The following is a 26,534-nucleotide window of genomic DNA, read 5'->3' on the forward strand; positions in this document are numbered from 1 at the left end:
ACAGTGATGGGAAAAACCATGTTTCTGAATGACAGATTCTAGTGATGACATGTAGATGGAGAAGAGAAGTGGTCAAAGCACTGAGCCCTGAGGCACCCCAGTAGCTAGATGTTGTGACACCCTATAGAACCTACCCGAGAGTCTCGGCTATTTTTGATATTATCAAATGTGTATTATAAACATGATATCAATATATAATTTAAAAAAATCACAGTGAATACTAGTTTATTGTGTCTTTTTTCAACAACAAATTTATTGAAGAAAAAAAAAATTTATAAGGAGTGATAAATGTAAAACATGTATTTTTCCATTTAATTACAGGCCCTAATTTCATGCTCTGATAAATCCATCTGTGTAAATTTTGCTGTTTAATATTGAGTAGAAGCTCACCTTAGTATGACGGAAGGGGATTTTACGGTGTTTCCTGACAGATGACAGGCATCATCTTCGTAAACTGCAGCAGAGAAGTATGATTGACAGAAGAAGGATGTCACCTTTCCTGAGCAACGAAACATAAATGCAGTCGTGCTGAGAGAGACTATAAGATCAGATGGTGGTGTAAATGAAATTTAGGTCACTCATGTCAGCGAGCAATTTCTGCTTGTGTTAAAAAGTTGACCTTGTCTCATTGTGACAGTAAGCAGTGAGGATAAGCCATTCCCATCAGAGAGATGTAGTGCATCTATCTGGTGTGTGTGTGAAACAGAAATGGGTCACATGTGAAGGACAGCATGTGTACAATGACCTGATAGAGATATTGACACCGTGTGCTGGTGTGTGTGTGTGTGTGTTTTGTCTATGAAGCTGTGTGCCATTTCCATTGTCACTTTGTCGGGTCCTCTAGGATGAAAGTGGTGATAAGGTATCGCTGGCACACTCCCAACAGGAAGGTTGTTCCAAAAGGTAGAGGGCATTATACTGAGTTCTAGGAGTATCACAAGGTAGTATCACATGTATTTTGGAGGGGAAGGCCTGTAAAAAAAATCCATCCAAGATACCATATGAAACCTGTGAAATCAATTATAAATATATAATTCATTCAATACTAAGAGGCATTGATAAAAATGTGAAATACACAGAGCCCCTAAGGAAACATGGTGATGTAAAAAAAAAAAAGAGATTTGAGGAAGTTATATTTCAGTGCCTTTCCTTGAAAAAAAGTTATGTTCACTCACAAAACTTTTGAATTCTCTCGCAAAAGTATTGCTTTCCCGCAATTATTGTGTAAGTTTCCGGCTAACCGACTAACTCGCGTTACTACTGTCTCACTGAAATTTTTCTGCTAAGCATCTGTGGGCCACTATTACCTAAAAATGTGTCTATTAATGCAGATTGTCTGTCGTTCTTACTACTTCGAGTAAAGGTAAAGGATGGAGCAAGATTTGTTTTACAAACGTTTATGTTACATCAGTCATTCACGTTAGTGTTGGGCGAACATACAGTATGCACCGTTATTGATACAGTTCCCGCATGTGCACTGCAGTAAATTATAAATATACACATTGGTTTGTTGATAGACATGCACTGACTAACTGAATAACTAGTTGAATAAATAGTTCTTCCAATGTTTCACCATCGGACTTGCGCTCGGATTGATATGGTAAAATCGACGTCGTCGTCTTTATAGTGTGTGCAATCGCTGAGGACTGAGAAAGCCCCCAGAGCTTACGGTAATGGGCTTTAGCTTCCGACACGCGCTGTATGCGCTGTACACCAATCACAACAGACTGGGCCATCTGACCAATCAGAGCACAGTAGGCTCGCGGAATTAAGGGATTTAGAGAGTGAATTCAGACTGAGTGCGCTGGAAGCAAACTGGATTTATCTTGAACTCTGTCAAGGAAACTATGTACTTACTCAAACAATTTAATAATCGATTAAAAATGAATTTATACCTGTATGATATTACGCTGTACACACATTGGACCAGCAGTTTGGAAAATGGATGGATGATTCATCTGCGAGCGATTAATTCATTCAGTGCAACCCTCACAGTGCAAAAAAAAAGTGAAAATGTCAAGTTTAAATACCTGTAGAGTGTTGTGAGTTGTGTGCGTCATCTGTGAAGTTAATTCTCTTCATGTGATTCTCTTGCAGTTATTTCTGTCATTTCTTTACCACATTCCTTTCAATGGAGTTTGCTCCCTCTCTTGCTCATAGCTCTTCCGAGAGAGGATCTGTATGTGTGAAGTGTGTCAATATCTGTAGGAGTGTTTATCTGTTTGACCTTTGTCCTGCAACAAACACACACATATTTGAATATATATAAAACTAGCATGTGAGAACAGTCATACTATTCATTATCCTATAAGCGTAGGCTTCTTTGGCGTCAGTGGATATTTCTATTATTTGTATAAAGACAGAGAAAAACCTAGATAAGTGATATATATATATCCATTTGCTGATTTGGTAAACAGAAGACAGCAATCAACATTGCCTTTTTTAATGCTTGTGCAATGTAATAGCACAGATGTAGTGCAGTGATGTAATGGGGGCTTTTCACAGTAATCAATCATTTTCCATGAAGTGGATGTGTACTTGGCCATGTGCATGAAGCAAAGGTTCTGTTTGCTTTTTACTTAGCCAAGTATAGCCTTATTTCTATCAACCACTTATAGGGCTGCGAGATATACAGTAGTTATTTTTCCATATTCTAATCTTGATATTGTTTAGCCTTTTGAAGGTATTTTGTCTCAAAATGCATGCATTTTCTATAAAATAACTTAGGAACAGCCATTGTAACCAAGTAGATTCAAAATGTTTTATTCAAGAAAATAAATAGTCCTATTTAAAACAGTTAAAAACAGTCAAGAACTATGACTATGTTGAAATGATTCAAGGAAATAAAACAAACTCAACTCTTTCCCCGCCAGCGTTTTTGAAAAAAGTTGCCAGCATTTTTGATCATTTTCACAAAAGTTTCATGGTCCCCAGAATATTTTGTTGTATGAATATCTGAATATGCAATATATCAAAAAAAAGAACAGAGCCTCTGCTTTTAAACAAACAACAACAAAACCGTTCTATTCTAGCTTTATGCATTCCTTTTTTTATCAACACTTGAATGTGGGTAAGATTCATAAAAAATCAACATTTTGAGCAAAAAGAAAATCAAAGACTTCATCCAGATTGGATTCAGAACGAAGATCAAAACATGATGGAATTAGGGCTGGGCGATAAAACGATAACGATAATTATCGCGATATAATTTTTCTCGATAAAACGATATCAAGAGTTCGATAAATGTTCGATAATGTTTATGCGCCAAAAGCGGGACGAAACTCATTTGAACCGCGCGCCACACGGACCATTTATCCGCTCGGCTCAAAGTCCAAACGGCAGCGCAGCGCGAGCTCACTAGAGCAGATGCGTTTCTGATCGGTCTCGGTCACGAAATCCAGTGAGAAGCGCTTGAGTTCAGCGAAGAACACAAATGTCTCCGTGATTTAAACCAGTTTAAAGGCAGATGAAACAGCGCTGACAAACAGGAGAAACACTGTGCGCAGCAATACAGTCAGAAGACTTTTCCGTCTACAAATTCCCATCATTTACCATGGATTTACTGTAACGTTAGCCTAGTAATATCAACTGCACCATGAAATCTATTATATTATTAATGTAGACAATGTATTAAAGGACTAATGTAATATAATTACAGTATTTAATAATGTATTTAGGCTACTGTTTTTCATACAAATACCATAGAAACCATAAAGTTACATTTTGCCATGATAGTGAGGTGCTACAGGGTATGCCTGGTTTCATCTGTGGTTGTCATGATCTAAATGCATGATACTGGATGACCAATAGTTAAGTTTAATAAAACTCAAACAGTCAGAATATTACATTTTACCAAAAAAATAAAATAAAAAATGAGCACATGCAGAAACTAAGAAATTGTCCAATAAATATATTTATTTTGTTAAGGAAAAATGACAAATGTTTGAATGTTCTACTTCAGATTTGTGAAATGTTCTCCTGTTTGGCAAGTGTTTGTCATGATATGTTCTGACAATAAAGAGTAGTTTAAAACCACAGTTAACGCTCTGGTTTCTACAACTTTTACTTAGGAGCAAAAATATGCCTTTAAACTTGAAAGAAATAAAGATTTGACTTTTATCGTGATAATTATCGATATCGACTGATATAAAAAAAAATTATCGTGATATTTTTTTTTGGCCATATCACCCAGCCCTAGATGGAATAGATCGAGTCCATCAACACAAGCTTCACAGTCCTATAGCTAGTCCTGGGTCGACATTTCATTCAGTAAAATTAGGCAGTTTTGATTTATATGCTGTGTAATGTTGATGATGCTGATAATGTTGATTATTATACATATATGCTAACATATGCTATTGCTTGTTTCTGCTTCTTCTACGCCTGTGTTTGATCAGGAGATTCAGTAATCTTTCAGAATATGCATAATAGCGCCCCCTACCGTACAACAGTGAAAACACAGGAAATAGTTAACCAAAGGGCCATTCACACAGAACAACTAAGGGGCCATTCACGTGCTAGACGGACATGTTTGACCATTGCACTCGCGTTTTTTGGTCTAGAGACACGTTTTTTAAAAATTTTACTTCTTTTAACCTGATTGCCCGACGGTTGGAAAAGCAGCTAAGGATTTTCAAGATATATACCTGATATATACACCAATGCACCAATGCAAAATGTTCTATATATTGTGATCATTATGTTCCCAACTTGTAATAATTACTTAAATGAGCTCAATGTTTTTGCCTAAAATTAAAACATGATGTTAGCTAACTGCGTGATTTGTATATGTACATTTTTGAAATGCATTACTTCTGAATATTATCTCTGAAATCAGATCACTCTAAATTGTAATGTAGACACATGCATTCTCTGTAAAGCTACTTTGAAATGTACAGAGCCCCTAAATAGACATGGTGAATGAAAAAAAAAATGCGATGGAGGAAAAATTCCCCCGAGAAACTTTGCATTCGCTCGCCAAGAGCTAAAAAGGTTTTGCGAGCGAACGCAAAGTTTCTCAGGGGAACGCAAAACATTTGTGAGAGAAGTGAGAACACAAAAGCATTGACTTGTCATTTTTCCTCCCATCTAATTATTTTTTTTCCATCACCATGTCCCTTTTGGGGCTCGCTTAAAAAAAACGAATTTTACTTTGGGTTTACAGAAAGATGTGAAAATGAAAGAATCACAAAAAATACCGAATGATGTTTTAACAAAGTTCGGAAGGAACACGTTCAAATGATCTATACAATCAGCACAAGAAAAGGCCTATATATAAGCAGCCGACTCACCAACTGTATGTTCCTCGACAATTTTCAGCATCCCTCCACCACCCCGTCTCCTCACACTCAACTGGTTCCTATCCTAGCCAGGAATACGAGGGAGTACTCTGGGTTCAGGCCAAAATCCCGAGCTCGGAGGCTCTCCTCGGACAGCATGCCAAATACGCATACTCTTTTACTCTATTATTACTCTGATTATTTGTAAGTGTGAACTCGTGAATTGTTCTTTGTGAAAGAGGTCATCATTTGGTTGATTTAAGCCGGATGTGAAGTTGTGTGTGTAAATGGAGCGGCCTGATGAGAGTGACTGTATGCAGAGTTGGCAGTGACTTGTGTGTTCACAAATTACCACCCACTCTGTGACTGTGATGGAGTTACAGGCTAACAGAGTCACACAAAACACACACACATGAACACAAGTTTGATTCTACACTCCTTAATAACATTAACAATACATTTCTGATACTACAGCAAAAATAAATTAAAAACCCATTAAAAACACCTTAAAAACTGTAAATATTAATATAGTTCACTCTTAAATATGTTTTCACATATTTCCAAACTAAGTAAACAAAGTAATTACGAACTAAAATGAATTAGATTAAGGGCTATTTTTCTTGTCAATATTGTTGTTTGCTAAATATTAATCACATACTACACAGCAGCAGATCTATTAGGGTGCATTTATACTGGAAGACTCCAATATAGACAATGTGTATATATTGTAGTGGTTCACAGTTTGTACAGATTATTTTCATACTGATTGTGAATCATACTGAAGTGGCCACTTTAACCCAGACCACATTTTCAAGTGGACTTTGAAAAAAACGTTTCACACCAACCAAATGAACTGAACACTGATGTCAAACAGACACTGAATGTACTAGTCCTTCTGTTTTCCAAAGTTTTTGTTGTCGTGACTAAACAATCCTCAAAAGCCTTAAAGTTGTATTAGAAATGAAGTCTTCCTGTATTTAATGCCCTGCCATCATCTTTTGCTGCTTTCATTTTAAATAGAGGAAACATCTCTCTCAGACGCACAGCATGTGGGTGGTGCTTTAAATAAAATTGTTGCTTAGCCATTTTCTCTTGTGGATGCCGCCAGATGACACTGGTTGTCATGGTTACGGGCCATTTCAGTAGCTTCTATTTTGATCTATTATTCTGGTCAGATATGGGTCAAAAACTGACCCAAGTCCTCTAAGCGAGGAATTCTGTGGTGAATACTATTGCAGATTCATTTTATTCAAGCTTTTGCCATACCTGCTATTTACAGCTGAAATGAAGCATATATATATATATATATATATATATATATATATATATATATATATATATATAACTGTAATGAGCAGTTTTGCTCCTTTGACGAAGAGAATCAGCTATGCTTGAGCATTTTGCCCTTTTTTAAGGTTGCATCTTGTGACATCACATCCTGTTTTTGGTTAGTTTAGATGTCTTGATGTCCATGTTACGTTCATATTTCAGCCAATCGGAAGGTGGGTCTCGTTCCGCTTGTTTGGTGCGCACCAAGGTCTGGGTGGCAGCGTTCACACTTATTCAAATGAACTGCACTAACAAAGCAATCACACCAGGGTTTGTTTTAATCGAATCAAACCTGCCAAGTATGAACACACACTTAATGTTGCAGTTCCTGAATGAATGAATAATCAATTAATGACCAATTTGAGAGACACTCTGCTTTTTTTACTAAAATAATGTTCCCTAAATTTGAAACTTGGGCTGCCTTTCTACTCATCTTCCAAATAATTTGCGCTGGATCACAAGCATTAAAAGTGACATCAACTTGTTAAACTGAGCTGAGAGTTCTGCTGTTGCCGAGTACTACACAGCTGAAAATATTATTAACATTAATTAAATTGTTTTCTTCTTTTTGTGTTTTTTGCAGAACCGTGAGCTTCAGATCATGAGGAAACTGGACCACTGCAACATTGTGCGTCTGCGTTACTTCTTCTACTCCAGTGGAGATAAGGCAAGTGCCTCTCTTGTATCACTTCATCTTATGCTGTTATCTCATGCTACATCACAGTGTGTTTTTATGCTTTGCCCTTTTCAGTGCCATATGTCTGAACTAGGCAAGATAGTAAATATGCATATTCACAATGTATTTGCAAAGATTTAGCTTGCGACATAAAATTAAGTAGCATCATGTCGCAGTGATTTTAGGGTGATTTTTATTTGGCCGTGCAGTTTATATTTCATTTAAAAAACAACTTATTGACCCCAAACTTTTGAAAGTTAATTTTATATAGACTAAATATGGCCAGAATGTTTAAAACAAATATTAAAGGGGTGGTAAAATGCCCTTTTCACAAGATGTAAAATAAATCTCTGATGTCCCCAGAGTGTGTATGTGAAGTTTTAGCTCAAAATACCCCACAGGTATTTTTTATAGCATGTTAAAATTGTCACTTTTTGAGGGTGAGCAAAAACGCACCGTTTTTGTGCGTGTCCCTTTAAATGCAAATTAGCTGCTGCTCCCGTCAAAGAGGGCGGAGTTTCAAGAGCTCCAGTGTGTTAGCAGCTTGATTACCTCACACAGACAAGAACTGGAAATTTCTAAAACTTTTAGCCTTTTTATGTAGAATACAACATTTCTGAATGGTTAGTTGATGAATTTATGTAGCTTATGTGTAGTTATCTTCTAGTCATTGATTAGCATATTCTGTCTTGATAATCCATAAATCGTGTTCCCGTGGGCGGGGTTTATGTAAATTTTAGGGTTAGTGATGTCAGTAACCCTAGAGGAATGTTGTGTAGTCTCTACCAGCCGTTTGTTGTAGTCCTTAAAAAGCAATTTCTTTAAAAGCAAATATCTCCATTTGCTTTGAACTTTGAGCGTTGTAACTTTGCAGATGTTGTTTATACTCAAACAGCAACATTACACACTAGCTAAAGTTAGAAAAGTGAAATCATAATTAACCACCCCTTTAAGAGATTTTTTTTAAACTATTTGGCCCAGCCCTAGTCTAAAAGCCTCTGTGTTTTTATTAATCTCTAATGGAGTTGTAAAGCTGGAAGCTTACGCTGCTATTTTGAACAAATAATCAGAACAAAAGGCAGTTGAAGGATGACGTGTATAATTCAAATATTTATCTGACTCCGATATATAATTAATCTGACTCCATTAAAGTTGTTGTTATTCTTTAACCTCGTATTCTTTAAAGGTAAAGGTCTTTCTTAGAACTGATTGGAAAACGTAGGATTTAACCTGAACGTTTAGATAACAAAAGTTATAATCACTTTAGCTTTCAACGTAATCAGTGATAAAAGGAAAGATTCTCAAAGCCTTTAAAGCAGCCAAAGTTATTTATTAACTTACATATTTAAATATACAGACAGTAGAATGGAACAACATACTGTATAGAAAACTTAGTTGTAAGAAATAATGCACTGTTGTGCAGAATAGGCCGTAAAAGCCTTTCTTGTGGTATGAGGTTACGCACCGGTGTGCGGGAGTGGCAGGGTTAAAGCCTTTCTCCCAGATCAACAGTTACCTTTCCTTCTTATACCCTGAGCTAAGCATTGTTAAACATGAGTGGAATACCAACACCGAAACCGACCGACAGGAAACCAAAAGATGAGGCAAATGGGTGGAGATCAAGAGTGGGAGAAGAACATTAACATATTCTCCTCAATGCATGTTTAACCAATAGTACCTAGATTGTACATTTAGGCTACTTTAATATCTCTCAAGTTCACCACCATTCATTTCAGTTTATACGCTGTCAGATGAGACCAAACATGGCATAAACAGTGAATAAACAGTGTGTAGTTGAAAACATATGTCCTGTGAAGCAAATGGTACAGACTTGTCATTGAGGTGCAAACGACAGAACCATCCTGTGCCTGGAGTGTCCCAACAGTCCTCAATCAGCATATTGATGAAATCCCTTGCTCTAGATAGGCATTAGCATACTGTGATGATGAAGGCCATTGTGCCACGTTTAATTCACATGTATACCTTTAAAAGGCTTTTTGAAGTACTAGGGCAGTAAAGAGTTCTGCCCATATTTGCTCAGCCCTACAGAGTCTAATGGTGGCCAGATGTTGACCGGCGATAAATCGACTCTGAGAACTTCTTCCCATGTGATTATCTGTGTATCTGCTAAAGTGCGTAGGCTTGATACTCTCTGACTGAGATATTAAGACACACACACACACATAAATAAATACTGTCAACACTGCAACATCGTCTGACCACCAACCACATATCTACCTCTCGGTCTTTCTTGGTCTCGATTATCTCACACATCATACGCACAAACCCTCTCGACCTCTCGCCCACACACCATGACTTTGCAAAAACGCCTGACCACCGTTTTTTCTTGTCTGAGAAACATGCTTTCGATATGTCAGTGGCTGGTTTCCGCTCACACAAGCACATGCACGCCCCTACCCCTCTGTAACCCAGAATCACAGTGCACCTGGGTAAAGGCTGACCGGGAGTGCATGGAGAACAGGTCCATAAAATAATAATAATGATAAAAAGTCTAGGCAACTGGAACAAGAGCTGAAGGGGAAGGAAGATATGCAGATGAAAAATCGTGTCCATGGTGTAGGATTGAAAATAATCCAAGATATTTGAAATGAACAAAGACATTTGCTTTATTGTTTTCCACCCCCTCTTTCCCCAAGGACCATTTGGAGTTTCTAAAGGCACAGACGTGCTGATAGTGATCAAGACCAAGATGTGTGTACTTCGGTGGTCTATGAATTGTCTTTAGTACAGTGGGGGAAGTTGCAATTATCTGATTGGTCATTTTGAACGTCTCACATTTGGGTTAAAGTCACATGGTCAGGGAAAGGATAAAACAAGATTGTAACTGTTGCTCTGTCTCTTTGATTCTCTGGCCCTTCTTGGCTTTGGGTCTTTCTCTCCCTTCTTCTCTCTCTCTCTCTCTCTCTCTCTCTCTCTCTCTCTCTCTCTCTCTCTCTCTCTCTCAGGTAACATTTTACATATATGCTGGGTACAATTAATGGTATAAGATATCATCATCTCATACATCTATTTTGTAACTATTTTAAGTGTAACCACAACCATATTTTGTCATTAGACCTTTTCAATTACAAATAATGTGCTAACTAGTTTTGGTTTGGTATTGACTTTGAAGTGATACTTATTGCAATACAATATTGTCACTATATAGCAACGCTCTCCCACATATTTAGCTATTGTAACTTCGCTTATTTCTGTCATTGGTATAAGTAGCAGTGGGTGGTAATAGACAAGAAATGTACAGTTTTCTACCAACTTGCTGACAACGTTTCTTTAGTCATTCGACAGTCTTGCAGCCTCAATCACTGCAGGAAATCCACCCTTACAATGGCGGTAGTGATACAGCAACAGTCCATTCGTTCACTGAGAACAAACCCTTAACATTAGTCCATGATCATTTTTATGTTAAAATGCTCTTTTCCGAGCCTCAAAGTGAAGTGTGTAATTTCTGTGCTGTACTAAACTGGGGTGCATTTCCCAAAAGCATTATTAGCCAACTTTGGTAACATTTTCCATCATTGCCAAGATAGTTCAATGATTCTGATTGAACAGCTTTCTGTTGTTTGTGAAAATGAACTATAATAATATGACATTAATTGCAGTCTCGAATTGATTAAACAGTAGAAGTTATTGCTCCACCTCATTAACATCAGTCCTATATTGAACCAAAACGATGGAGGTGCGACTATGTTACTGCAGTTTCAGAGAGTCGTAAACTTTACGGCCCTTTCACACCACAAACGTAAATGCGATGAAGATTTTGAATATAATTTTTTCTTCATTGGCTGATGATAACCACCAGCACCTGTGATCAGACATTCTATTTTATATTATGACAATGCTTGGCAACTGTAAACATCCGGCCTGTTCGCACCAAGGATGATAACTATAATGATAACTATAACCATGAAGTTTTAAAAATCACTCTCACTCTAAGAGATAGCATGGAAGACTTTTTAATCTCACAACTGAGAGTTTATTTCTCGCAATTGTGAAAAAAAGGTCAGAATTGTGTAATATAAAGTCAATTTATACAATTGCATGTTATAAAGGCAGAATTGCGAGATAAAAAGAATTGCCTTTTTATCTTGCAATTCTTACTTTATATCACACAGTTCTCCCTTTATAACACGCAATTGCGACTTTATATCAGAATTGCGAGATCTAAACTTATAATTGAATGAGAAAAAAAGTCAGAATAGTAGGATAACAAGTTGCAATTAACTTTTTTATATTTTATTCTGTGGCGGAAACAAGCTTCCGTAGAAAAGCGAAGTCCACACCACAACTATAACGACAACGTCACAGTGGAACGATATCGTTGATATCACTTTCAGAATGATTTTTTTTCACAGCTGATGAACAATAAAAACATTGACAGCCAAACAGAATCCACTCAAGTTTAAATAGCTCAAGCATTTAAAGTGGCGGACGACATAATTGCAGCATGTGCTTATAATAAAGTTAAAATTTTTATACTTATCGTTCTTGGTGTGAACAAGCCTTTACACAGCGCCTACACCAGACCCAATTAGAACATCACAACTAAATCGCCCCCATCATAATCAATAAAGCTGTCACTGTAAATGTGTGTCTGATTCAACAGTGCCATAAATGGTTTAGCAGAATCTCTACCAGTAACACATTTCTGCCATCGCACGGTGTGCACCATCATACCGCCCAGTAGACTGGTTAGCTTCTCTCTACTGTAATTTTAGCAGCTGCTCTGTTTTTTGCCTAGTATAAATCACCATGAAATCAGAGCCCAGAACATTTAATGGAGAGATAAAACACAAAGATAGAGAGAGGTGGATGACGTAGGCTTGGAGAGAGAGAAAGAGATTAAAATCAGGCTTGAAAAGAGACCGTTCAACAATGATGAGGTGGCGTCATGTCTGGACGTGGTCTGCTCTCCCTCCAAACAACTTCCACTTCAGCAAAAGTGGCACGATTAGTAGAAGTGTTGTTGTACTCTGCAGACAGCACTCTGCTCTGAAGCCTGACCCCAGATCCCCTTAAATGACTCTCTCTACAACCACAGGCTCTGTTCCAAAACACAGTGAGTGGCCGTGCTGTTCTGACTACATGAACACGTTCAAATGATCTATCGAGAGGAGGCCTATACTGTATAGACATGGACGACTCACCTATGTTTCTCGACAGATTTTCTGCATCCCTTTTTCACCCCGACTCCTCACTCCTAACCTCTGAACGACAATTCTACCACCAGCCCATTAGGACACATAAACAACAAATGCAGATCTATGTATTTATTCAATGACTTCAAGACTCTCGGGACTAAATACATGTTGGGTGAACCGATCACATTAAACATGAGTTCTATGTTGGTAAATTAAACTCATGGTACTATTGAAATTCATTTGTTGGTTTAGTTTTGACACACTCCTGCCCCACTTCACTCACAAGTTACGCCAATGATGACAGGGTATTTTGCATTATTTTTCATTTATAATATATTTTTGGACCTACGACAATGGTATTATATAGCTGTTAATTTCCTTGCAAAAAATATTATTGACAAACAAAGCAAGTCTTTCCCTTGTGAAAAAAAGTTTAATTCTATTTAATGTGCATTTGTTTTGTAAAGTGCAACTTTTAAAAAGTACACTTTGTAATAGTCAAATTAAAAGTTTTACTCTAAAGTAGCCTACATTATGTTTTAATAAACTTTTGATGTGTTGACTAACATACTAAATCACAAAGTACTTGATTATAATATTAACTGTAGTGTGTTATTCAATAATACAGTGAATATTTTTTATACTATAGAGCTGTTGAATCTGTATTATTTTCTTCCTTTTTTTCTGGTGGCTTAATATGAGGAATATGCCACATGTGTTACCACATGAAGTACTAGAGAAAAAAAAAACCTTCCAAAATAAACCCTATACATATACTGTACATTTTCCATTGAGGAAGAATATGTGAGGGTAAAGTCAGCTGCTTTATATAATAGATGGTTTGATCTGAATCCATTTCAATGGCATTCTTTGTCACTTCGTGACTGATTTGAAACTCTACATATGCAACAATTGATTTCAATAGTTTTCTGTTAGCATGTTTGCTTAGATAACAATGCAGCACTGTAATAAGCATAAACTAAAATAGCCTGTCTCTTATTAGATTTAATTATTTTCATTTTTTTGTATTTAATGATTTATATTTATAATCAGCAGTTCTCTTTATGTACCCTCTTGGGTATATGTTTGATTAGATTCATTGAAGGATTGTCTTTTGACAGTCCCTTTGTCTCAAAAGGAAAAAAACTTCATTATGCTGATTGTCATTAGGAACAGTCTAAATGTCTGGAGTCCATTTGATGCTTTAAAATGCTGCCTACATAGTAGGTCACTAGGCTTTGGAACAGAGAAATATGTGTCTGTGTGTGTGGTCTCAGTGTTGAGTTAGCATGTTCAAAGACTTAACCAACAGAACATATTGAAAGCATCTATTTATGAATGTTGTATGAGTCTACAGAGACAGGTGCTTGTATACTGACACGCAAGGAGATTGCTGGGTCTTGACAACCACCAGCCGTTACCCATGATCCCTGTCTCTCCCATACTTAGTGCCCGCTGATTTTTCCTCACAGGGGAGCCACACAAGACCGGCACAGATGAGTCAAAAAATACATCTACATAGACATCTCAGACGAAAATAGGAAAAGAGAGAGAGTGGTAGAGAAAGAGGTTGTGTCGCATGGTATTCTGTATTTGTGTGAAACAAACTCATTTATTCATGCATTGCAGCTAGAAGTATCATGTCTCACACTTACACTACTCTTCAAAAGCTTGGGGTCAGTAAAGACTTTTATTTATTTTTTAAAGAAATTAATACTTTTATTCATTTTTACTTTTATTTTATACTTTAATTCGATTAAATGCTGTTCTTTTACATCTTTCTGCTCATCAAAGAATCCTGAAAAAAAAAAAGAAATTATTACGGTTTCCCCAAAAATATTAAGCAGCACAACTGTTTTCAACATTGATTATAAGAAATTATAAGAAATGTTGCTTGAGCAGCAAATTAGCATATTTGAATGATTTCTGATCATGTGACTGTAAACTAGAGCAATGACTGCTGAAAGGATAGAAAAAAGTTATTTACAATTCAAATAATATTTCACAAAATTACTTTTTTTTTTTTTAAATAAATGCAACCTTGTTGAGCGTAAGATCATCAAAAAATCTTAAGAACGGTAGTGTATGAGACTTAAACATATATGACAAGAGGAATAGGATTGGGGATCAAGAACCAGTACTTATTCAGAATTAGAACCAAATGATTTTCGTGACATTCATTCCCGTTAATGGCAACAGCAACCAGTGTAGTTTGATTCTTAAGAACAAGTTCTTTTTAATGAATTAGTCAAAAAGTTTCTCTCTTGAACTTGAGAGTTTTCTGTTTGATCGGTCTAATGAATCAATTGGAGTGAAAATTTAATAAATTAAAAAAACATTAGAACAAGTTAACAATAATAATACTGTTTGGTAGTTTTGTTTAGTATTTACAGCACACTATAGAGGATATTCGCGTGATGACACCGTCGGCCGGAGAAACATCTAACGAGAAAGAGCTTTGCGATTGACTGTACAACTACATTTGACAAGAAATCTGAGGTATATTTTTACAGACTGCCGAAAGCTACAGAACAGAGACGTAAATGGATCCCTGCAATTCATTGAAACATTTTTCATTGAAACATGGATTTGCACTTATCATTTTGTGTCAATATGCTGAATTTAGGGGTAAAATCATACCCTATATATTGTGTTGTTATATATTGTATTGACAACTCATCAATTAAATATTTACTATCGTATATTCTGCATAATTGGACGTTTTTAAATAAACACTGACAAAAAACGATTTAAGGCTGGACGATTTCAACGACACCTGGATTTAGACCTAGCTGTAGTGTATTTATATGAAGCGTTCACAGGCAAATTTGCTTTCTGTATTTCCCCGGCTTCGAAATCAGGCACATATAAATGTCAGGAAACACGATTCCTTGCTTTATGTCAATATCCATGGATCACTGGATTTTTAGTAAATTGTAAGGGACACTATATTGAGTCCAACCTTCAGTTTAAACTGATAATCGTTTGTTTTACTCGCGTTTTCGCAGTTTCCTCTATTAAATCCAGTCATGAAGCAGCTCTTTTGCCACTCAGTCCGGATGAGGGGGGTGTAGTCCGGCGGGAAAGTGACGTCAATGCATTCCCTCTATTGAGGGGTGGGCAATGCTTTCAAGTACTGAACGAAACATTAAAATTCTATCAACATTTCCTCACCCTCATGCCATCCCTTATGTATATGACTTTTTCTTCAGATAAACACAAACAGAGATTGTTAGACAACAAATCTTTCTGTGCTTTGATCCTTTCATACTGTCATAGAAGTGTTCATGCACTTACATCACAAGGACCCTTTCGTGAACACTCATATGACAGCAGACCGGAAGCAATGATTTATAGTTAAACAAGTCAAAAATATTAGTTGTTTTCTTACACACTCCTATCGTTTCGCTTCAGAAGACATTGATTCGTCCACTATGGATTACTGTCATGATCGCTCATGAACCGAGCAGCACCCATTCACTTATGAACTCACAGAGATGGGTTATCTTCCTAAAAATATTTGCTTATGTTTATCTGAAGGAAGAAAATCATATACGTCGGGTATGGCATGAGGGTGAGGAAATGATGAGAACATTTTCATATTGGGGTGAACTATCCCTTTAAATTGTTAAGGAACCAAAATCGCGAAGTGGAACCAGATTCAGAACCAGAACCATTTTCTTTTCATTCCTGAAGAACTTACTTATCATAACTGGAGCAGCACTGCTTTCCAATCCAATCTGGAGCTTCACTAGACACACTTCATATATATGTAGTTATTTTAGTCTTGATTTTTACTAGTTGTGCAAAGGCACATGAATAAACACACTTAAGTTAGTGCATATTGTGAAAGAGACCGTAATAGCAAGGCCTGGGGATGGATGAGTCTCTACCTGTGGGAGATGTTGGATACTGTGCCGTGAGCCACAGATCAACCAATCACATGCTCACAAAATCATGTGACCACCGAGCAGCAGCCAATCAGATGGCCATATAATCTGGTGAGAGCATCTCAGTCGCCTCGGAGCTTCTCCGATCGGCTGTAATTGAGGAAGTGTTGCTGTAGCGAGGGAGGAGAGTGAGTCATGGCTGGGACTAATTTTAGCTGCACAGCACAGTCAGGGGGTTGGTTTTTCGCCCCACATTTTTTTTTTAGGAAATCAGACATCAGTTATTAGAGGCTACTTATCAATCAGAGACAAAACGGAGAAAAAAAAACTTGGCTCTTTGTGAAGAAATAGTTTGTTGCTTGTAACCAGATTAGTTTTAATTGTATTTATTTAGTTGTAAATATTTGATCAAGATTTTGTTCTAGAAATAGTAGAGTCATTTACTCACCCTCATGTTGTTCCAAACCTTCTTTCTTGCTCTTGTGAAACACCAAAGAAGATACATTACAAAATGTGCGGAGCAGGGTCTAAAAATAAACTTTTTAATTAAGGGTCAATATTTATAAGGGCAATTTTTAGAATTGCCTCTTTAAATGTGTCTGTGTTGTATTTTATGTCAAATAAAATTGCATGCATATGCTCAACAGATACGTATGTGGTTGGTTGTAATGTTCAAGGCTGCAAAAAAACAATGTGTAAAAAGAAATTTTTGATGCAGCGTGAGCAGATATAAATGTAATGATGCAGTCAACACTTGTCATTCAATTTCACATTTAATTTGAATTGCTACAGTCATAATAGATTTAGTTTAATTGTGGACAGGCAATTTTTGCCCCTTTATCTTGAATTTGGGGGACATTTTTGTTTGTTTTGGTGGTATTTTTACCCCAAGTCCCCCTTAATTTCCAATTCTGATGTGGAGTGCTATTTTATTGTAATGGAAATTGAGGCTGTCAATATATATATATATATATATATTAATCTTTTATATCTCTGTGTCTTTTATATTTGTACATCTTATTCTTAGATTTAAGTATCTTCACATGTTTAGCGGAATATGCCATGTCAGTTTGACTCGTGACCTTTTGGGTCATGCCTAAAGTAAATGAGCTCAGGCATGTGAAGTCCAGCAGAAATAGACTCTCTCACAACTGAACTTGTGGAGGAAGGAAGAAGGGAATAAAAGACAGGATGTGACATCAGATGAGGGTCAGAGTGGCCCTGTAGGCCACTCCATTGATTCTCCCTTTCCTTTAGTTCTTCAGGAAGATGTGACTTCAGTGTCTGAGCATTTATGTTATGTAAAGATGGTGGGCATAATTATCTCTCGCTTACAGGCACAGTTCCACACAATGCACGGCAGTCAACGTCCCCAATGACATCATGCCAGAGAATCTGCTGTTTTGTGTCGTTTCCATGGCAGCTTTTTTATAGTTCGTAAGCTGGCTGTTCAATCGTGGATATATATGGAGGGATGGGGCGTATGGGACATTTATAGTGTAGACTTTGACTCAGAGTCATTATCCTCTTCCATACCGAGCTTACTTTATATATAGATTCACTAAAGTTATATATGTATGTGCTATTAAGCCTGACACTTTTAACTCTGTGACTTAAAGTATTTGCTTTCTTGTTCTCTGCCCACAGAAGGATGAGGTGTATCTGAATTTGGTTCTGGACTACGTCCCTGAGACCGTGTACAGAGTGGCGAGACACTACAGCCGCGCTAAGCAGACCCTTCCCATGGTTTATGTCAAGGTGCGGATCATTCCTAATGGTTTCTGTTGTGTGTCCTCTGAATGGTGTGTACATCCTGAGTGAAAACCTTCTCACTGGCGAGTTTACGGGTTAGCCGAGTTTGTGTTGGCATTTCTTCCCTCTCCTCCTGTGCAGTTTTGCGTCACCAGTGTCTTGACTGCTGTGATGACATCATCATGGCTTTGTGCTGTGTCCTGAGCTATATCCTTCCTGCTATTGGCAGGATGTGACATGAAGAGTGAAACACACACACACACACACACACACACACACATACAAATATGTACAGATACAATTATATGCAAAGACCTTCCACATAGATTTTAAATCAGTGGTTATCAACTAAAGCAAAACTTCCAAGAAACTTCCATATATAATTCTGCATATGTATTTTATGTTTTGTATTATATTTGACACATCAGGCTTGTATGGCTCATGTAGTATGATATAGGAGAATATGGAGATCATACTCAAAGAGTAAATAAACACCTCATATTTATTCAGAGGTCCAAACTTAGCAAAAATATGCAATTTTGTGTGGTTGATGGTATATATGTACAATGGTAAAAGATGTACAGATAAATGCTCCTCAAAAGCCTGATGTGGTTGGTACTCAATTTTAACTTTTTTTTTAATGATGTTCGGATAATCAGGTAAATCTCAGTTGCTTTAGTCCAGTAAATGTTCATTTTGAAATATCACTAAGAGTATAAAAGTTATTCTTGCGTTTAGTTGATAAAAATCTGTAAAGTGTGTGTCATGACCTGAAGGGGGACATTTTTACAATTATACTAAAAGACCTTTTACTTGCTAAAAAGTATCAATCAGACGATAAAAGGCATTTCCAAGAACAGTAGTTTTTTTTTTTTTTTCAGCAAAGTTTTGATCATGTTGGCAGTGGCCTTGGAAATGTGCATATTACAGTAAGCTTTATAGGGTTAATAAAATCTATATTATAGACAATATATAATATATAGTTATAACTCCATGGATATGTTTTTTTATATATATAAAGAATTAACATTTTTAGTTACGTCAAGCTCTAAACTATTTTATCGGGTAGATTTGTTTTTAATAAAATATATGTAAAAAAAAAAACGTTATCCTTAATACTTATTCAGTAAATTACAAAAAATTGGGAAAGTCATGGGGCATTTGAATATTGTTGTTTAAGAACCACTGTTTTAAATGAATCGTTCAATCAAAAAAGTGAAAATTCTGTCATTGTTTCTTTAGCATTATATTGTTGTAAACCCATGTTACTTTCTTTTATAAAACTAAAAAGGGGATTTTGTTAAGAATTTTGTGGTCACTCTTTTCCAAATAATGTGAAAGGTTCTGGGGTCTCTCAAGATCCAAAATGACAAAAAAGCACCATAAGAGAATCATAAAAGTAGTCCATATGACTCATGAACTATATTCCTTATATAAGTCAAGACTATAAATCTTGGTGAAGAACATAACAATAATAGTTCTCTAATAATCTTTTCCTCCATCAAAGTTCTAATGGAGGACCACCATTGATGTTAGTGTTGCCATATTTGCCATATATTAGTGTGTGCATCACACAAAGTTATTGTATTACTTCAGAAGGGTCATATGGACCTCTTTTATGATATTTAAACAGTATTATGGTGGTTTTATGCCATTTTGGATATTGATAGCACCTATCCCCACTCACTTTCATTAAATGGAAAAGAGCAGCCATGATATTGTTCGAACATTCACCTTTTTAGTTCCATGGGGGAAAAAACAAAGTCATTTGGATTTGGAAAATGTTCACCTTTGGTCATTCCATTAAATCATTGATATTTCCATTCTACATTTTTAGTGTGCATTATTTGTGACCTGTTATGACGTCTTTTCTAACCTAATGACCTGTGTATATTTCCTTTGTCTTCATCACTGCAGTTGTACATGTACCAGCTCTTCAGGAGTCTGGCCTACATCCATTCCTTTGGGATCTGCCATCGGGACATAAAACCCCAGAATCTTTTGCTGGACCCAGACACAGCTGTGCTTAAACTCTGTGACTTTGGCAGGTCAGTTGGTAATCTCTTGATAGCCAATTCATAGGAGTCAATGTCCTTTCTGATTACCTTTCAAAGGTCCAGTACCGGCCCCAGTGGATCTATGAACTGAAAGCATCGCTTTACTGCATTTAACCTGATAATCCCATATTACACCTCGCCAGAGGCCTCCAGATGGTCTCGCCATGCTCTGAGATATCTGTGCTGACTTCAGCTTTTTTCATTTAACCTGCTTTCCACATTTTCTGCTTTAGGATACTAGTGAAGATTTTAGGTGAAGTGATATTCGGGTATACATTTTTCACTTGCCTTACGTGGGTCGACTGAAAAGAGGGCATGAGAACTTGAGATGTTAACAACTCAACTTAACATCTTCAGATTTAATTTGACTTTATAGCTCTTAGCTAAAATACAGGAAAAGTTTAGTCCAAACACTTTTAGGGGTTTAGTTACTCAAAAGTGAACATTTTGTCATTTGCTTGACCTCATGTTATTCCAAATATTTTTCTTTCTTTTAATTTTTTTCCGTGAATCACAAAAGTAATTTTCCATACAAAGGGCCTATTCATATTTAGCCGATTTATACGTTTTTACTGAACGGATAGCTATCCGATCATGAAAAGACCAGGTGTAAATCCCCTCTGAAACACTTTCGAGACTTGAAATTAGCTGATGCTAAAATAAATGGAGCTCATATACGTTGCTTTTGTTGACGTGAACTCATGAATTTGTATATAGCATGGGAATTAAAGATCAGTATTATATTTGTTTTGTGGAGACACATTTATGAGGCCAAGTGTGAATGAAACCGTTTTAACAAATCGGATAGATCCAATCAGAGAAAATGCATGGAGTGGCCCAAAAAACTGAATGGTGATTTTTACGGCTAACAAGCTACATACAAATATAGACATACTATATTATAATTGTGATGAGTGTGATCAGAGACTGTACTGGATCAGAGAGTTACAGTGAAAATATGTCTTCTTGTTCACAGTGCTAAGCAGTTAGTACGTGGAGAGCCCAACGTTTCCTACATATGCTCACGGTACTACAGAGCCCCTGAACTCATCTTTGGAGCAACCGACTACACCTCCAGCATAGGTATATGAGCTGTAATCATACTACAACCACATCTACCATGCAAATCATTTCTGCTTCAATCAACTACTAATGCCTTTTATCATGAAAAATACGCAAATTCATACCAATAAGGTATGAATTCATACTTCAAAAAGAAGTACACGTAAGCATACTTTTATATGAGTACTATCATAAGAGTATTTCCTTATTACGGAAATAATATACTTAAGTGCGAACTGAATGTAATGTTTTTGGACTCTTAATTGCATGTTAATTGCAATTAGATACAAATGTATTATAGTTTTAATTTATATTAAGTGACCTATTATTTTATTAATATATTAAATGCAAGTACTATTTTTTCTTTTAAGATTTGAAGTACACTACATGTGCACATTCAGTACAATTAAGCACACTTCTTTTTCACAAGGGGATTCGCTGATGTATCAGTTAGGGTGAATATTTAATTGATGTTTGGCTGTTGTGGGACTAGCAATAATCATACCAGGTTGTCCGATTCATAGTGATAGTAGTTCCAAAATCTACTGCCTGGAAATTTCAGATTTCAGAGTAGTTCATTTTGAGTAATAATTGTGTAAAATTTTAGTTGTTATTTATTTATTTATTCAATTTTATCTGTCTAATTTAACTATGATCAATTAGTTTTATAAATTACATTATAGCGGCCCCCTTGATCTCTAAATAATGTATCGGAAATTGAGAAGTCATGTCAGTTACACTTTATTTGTATAGTTCACTTTAGGCATTCTGCTAACTATAAGTCATTTTGCAACTATTTAAACTATTTAACTATTTGCAAACTAGTAGATTGTTAGGTTTAGGTTTAGTAGAATAAGTACATGCAATTACTTGTAATCAGTAGAAAGTCTGCTAGGGGCATCAAAATAAAGAGTTTGCAGATATTAAGCAGACCGTCTAATAATACTCTGATGACTGGTAGTTGATATGTAGTTGCAAAGTTACGTATAGCTAGTTGAATGTCTAAAGTGGACAATCAAAATAAAGTGTTACCGACCATTCTTGCAGATAATAGGCCTTATGTGGAGCTTAAGTATCTCTTGTCAGCTCGCAATATTCTGAGCATTGTTTTATGCTTTTTTGTTTTACGTGCCATTTGTGATTTTGCATGGACATGCATTGAACATAGAAGAACAGAAGGCTCGTAGTGTAAAGGATGTGTTCTGCACAGTTTTGCTTTTTATGCGTCCTTGACCTCTGGTTAATAAGAATGTCCCTCCCTCACTCTCAGCATCTCTCTGACCCCCTTTCCCTGCAGATGTGTGGTCAGCTGGCTGCGTGCTGGCGGAACTGTTGCTAGGACAACCAATTTTCCCCGGCGACAGTGGAGTAGATCAGCTGGTGGAAATCATCAAGGTACTGGCGCCGCTACACCGGCACTTCTGTCTGATTTAATCTCTATGTTTGCATGGGTTTGTGGGAAGACCTATGAACTGACTGTTGCACAGATGGTTTAGATGGTTAGTTCTGTACAAGATGATTTATGGGTGTTTCTTCAAGTAAAGGCAGGTTTGGCCCTGTGGGCTTTTAGAAGGTAAACACTCTTAACTTTTCACACTCTTTCTAGTTAATGTGTTCATTATAAATATATTTAATTACATGCCACCCATGTTTCAGTAGAACTGACATTGAGGTCTATGTTAGTTTACCATAAATGCTTGTCGGTACATTGTGCAATACACTTTAAACATATTTCAAAAACAATAGAAGTAATTATGAAATTATATATAAAGATTAAAGGGTTAACTGAAAACTTCTGTCATCATTTACTCACCCTCATGTCATTCCAAACCTGTAAGACTTTCGTACTTTTGATATTTGCATGAAATCTGAGAGATTTCTGTTCCTCAATTGAAAGTCCATGCAACACTTTGACGTTTCCAAAAGTTTGTAAAGAAATCATAAAACTAATCCAAATGAATCGAGTGGTTTAGTCTACATTTTCTGAAGAGACGCAATCGCTTTATATGATGAACAGTTTGAATTTAGGCTTTTATTCACATATAAACATTATTCAACTCGCATATCAGATTTGATAAACGGTGGCTCAAGCATGTTCACTTGCCGTGTGAGAACCAATGAGGTTCATTCTCGTGTTACGCAGCACATTTCAGCAAGAACCAATGAGGTTCATTCTCGTGTTACGAAGCACATTTCAGCAAGAACCAATGAGGTTCATTCTCGTGTTACGCAGCACATTTCAGCAAGAACCAATGAGGTTCATTCTCGTGTTACGCAGCACATTTCAGCAAGAACCAAGGAGGTTCATTCTCGTGTTACGAAGCACATTTGAGTTTCAGCAAGAACCAATGAGGTTCATTCTCGTGTTACGCAGCACATTTGAGCTTCAGCAAGAACCAATGAGGTTCATTCTCGTGTTACGCAGCACGTTTGAGCTTCAGCAAGAACCAATGAGGTTCATTCTCGTGTTACGTAGCACGTTTGAGCTTCCGCAAGAGGTTTGTTCTCGTGCATCAAGCAAGTACGGTTGAGCTTCTGTTTATGTTCGCTGATCAATGTTTATGTAAATAAAATCCTAAAATCCTGTTCATCATATAAACTGACCGAGTTTTTTCAGAAAATTTGGACTAAACCATTCAATTCATATGGATTAGTTTTATGATCTCTTTGGGAACTTTTTGAAGCGACAAAGAGGCTCGTACGGTCAATGGAGGGACAGAAATCTCTCGGATTTCATTTAAAATATCTTCATTTGTGTTTCGAGGATGAATGAAAGTCATACGGGTTTTGAATGACATGAGGGTGAATAAATGATGATCATTTTTTCATTATTGGGTGAACTAAAGGGTCCTACTTAAGTGAGTCAAAAAACACTACAGTTCAGATAATTGCATGTAATACAGGTGTGGAACAGACATCATTTTATAGAAAAGGCTTGGTAAAACTTTTTCAAGACTTTGTCATGTGAACTTCATATAACAAAAAGAAAGTGGTGAAATCCTTTTTAATAAAAACCAACCTCCGGAACATAAAGTTGGCTATAGCTGAAGAAACACCATTATATTATCTTGACTGGTCTCTCTCTGTGTTTGTGGTCACACAGGTGCTTGGCACTCCCACACGTGAGCAGATTCGGGAAATGAACCCAAACTACACCGAGTTCAAATTCCCCCAGATTAAGGCCCATCCATGGACTAAGGTGAGTAAACAGGTACAGGTCAACTGTTTTACTACTTCTAGCACAGCCGCCTTCCACCTCCAGCCCTCAGCTCGACTCATCATCCTGGCTCCATTTCATTCACATCACCCGTCTGCACCACACAGGACTCGCCGACTTTATTTCATTTCTTCGACTCTCTACTTCTCAACTAGTTGATTAAAGAGGATGGAAAAATTTCAGTCAGTACTGTGTCTGACTGTAGTCGTCCTCTTTCTGAGCTCTGTTGTGACGGTTAGCCAAGTGACATTTCAGTCGCACTGTTCCGATTTCTAGTGAGCTGCCTATGAAAGAATCCTGTTCAGAAAGGTAGGCGGAATAATTATGCAGTCTTGTAGAATAGCTTGATTTAGAAGAGAGAAGGCAAGTCTATAATGCACTATTCCAAGATAAAAAATAAAATAAAATCCAAGATGCTGGCAAATAAATTATAAATATGTAAATATACATTATGTATCAATATAATTATAATTCATTCAATAGTAAATTAAATAAAGATATAAAAGGCCTATTTTAATCAGTATTCGTGTTCTATGTATTATAATAAGGCAGCTGCATATTTAGCCATTAGTTTAGGATGGCATTTCACTAGGTTTTGGAGCAGAACCTCTGTCAGCCAGTGATGTCACATCCGCATGTTCATTTGAATTGAATGACCTCACCAGATCTGCTCTACATTGCTTACTGACTTCATTGCACTTAATTGTTGTTTGCTATGTGTTCGTTGTTTTTGGTTTAGATTGTGCTTGTGATATATATATATATATATATATATACTGTTCAAAAGTTTGGGGTCAGTTAGATTTTTTTTTTTTTTTTAAAGAAATGAATCATTTTTTATTCATTTATAAAAATTTTGGCCGCACAACTGATTTCAGAAATGTTTCTTTAGCATCAAATCATCATATTAGAATGATTTCTGAAGGATCATGTGACATTGAAGACTGGAGAATTGATGCAGAAAATTCAGCTTTGCTATCACAGGAATAAATTACATTTAAAAATATATATTTAAATAGAAAACAGTCATTTTTAATTCTAATAACACTTCTTCACAATATTTACTATAATTTTATAGCTTAAGAGACTTTCCAAGAGACTTTTCAATTTCAAAAACATCAACAAAATAAATCTCACTGACCCCAAACCTTTAAGCGGTATTGTAGATTTTGCCTTGCAACTGAAACTGTTAGCATGTACATTAAACTGAACTTGCTGAGTCATTTGAAAATTGCAGTTGAAGGACAGCTAAACTGTTCTGGATGGACATGTTTCAACTGGTAATGAGTCTTGCTACTTTTCTTTTGTATGATTAGAAAGCAATTTTGTCAGAAAGAAACTAAGTGTCAGTTTAGGGTAACACTTTTAGGGTCCAATTCTCATTATTAACTAGTTGCTTATAAGCATGCAGATTACTAGGAATTATTAAGCACATATTAATGCCTTATTCTGCCTGATCATATTCTACATCCCTTAATCCTACCCAATACCTAAACTTAACAACTACCTTACTAACTATTAATTAGCAGTAATTAGGAGTTTATTGAGGCAAAAGTCGTAGTTAATAGTTAGTTAACAATGAGAATTGGACCCTAATCTAAAGTGTGACCCAGTTAATTCCCAAGTTATTGCTTAAAAAAACATTTTATACTTGAAAAGTATTATGCAGATAGGACGATTAAATGTGTCTGGCCATTTACCCAACACTGTAGTCCACATGAAGTATAATGGCAGGATCTCTCAGATTCCCCCTGGTGGTCATTGTGTATAGTACATGACTGAGCTGCAGGGTGTGTTTAGTCTTATCCTGCTTCCAATCAGACCCCTCCCTTCAAGACAGTCTTACCTTCTGCACGGGATATGCCCAAACGCCTGTGACTCAAACCTTCCTATTTCTCTGTCAGAAACGGTTAGGCCTAACCCTAACTCTAACCCTTAAAGACTTGCCAACAAAAAGCATTTGAACATTTTACCCTCATTACCCAGGGGTAAAAAAGTTCCTTTAAAACCCCATTATGGGACATGATGTCACTCTATACAGGACAAGTTGCCACAATGGGAACCTGGGGCCTCATTTCTAAAGATGTGCGTGTAATCATCCTAAGTGTGAATA

The 26,534-nt window shown here is 36.5% G+C and overlaps 1 protein-coding gene across 2 annotated transcripts in view; it reads left to right on the forward strand.

Annotated features, from left to right (window-relative positions):
- The window catches only part of gsk3ba (glycogen synthase kinase 3 beta-a), a 56,818-nt gene that overhangs the window by 27,263 nt on the left and 3,021 nt on the right, over nucleotides 1-26,534 (forward strand). Inside the window, exons 3-8 of one of the 2 annotated variants that reach the window (XM_084122596.1) lie at nucleotides 7,192-7,275; nucleotides 17,981-18,091; nucleotides 20,003-20,133; nucleotides 21,119-21,225; nucleotides 22,502-22,599; nucleotides 24,308-24,415. In XM_084122596.1, coding sequence (XP_083978722.1) covers nucleotides 7,192-7,275; nucleotides 17,981-18,091; nucleotides 20,003-20,133; nucleotides 21,119-21,225; nucleotides 22,502-22,599; nucleotides 24,308-24,415 — 639 coding nt within the window. The remainder of the gene's footprint in view (nucleotides 1-7,191; nucleotides 7,276-17,980; nucleotides 18,092-20,002; nucleotides 20,134-21,118; nucleotides 21,226-22,501; nucleotides 22,600-24,307; nucleotides 24,416-26,534) is intronic. The other variant, XM_084122597.1, reaches the window with a different exon arrangement.

The sequence above is a fragment of the Abramis brama genome (assembly GCF_963993115.1).
Source record: "Abramis brama genome assembly, chromosome: 8".
Lineage (NCBI taxonomy): Eukaryota > Metazoa > Chordata > Actinopteri > Cypriniformes > Leuciscidae > Abramis > Abramis brama.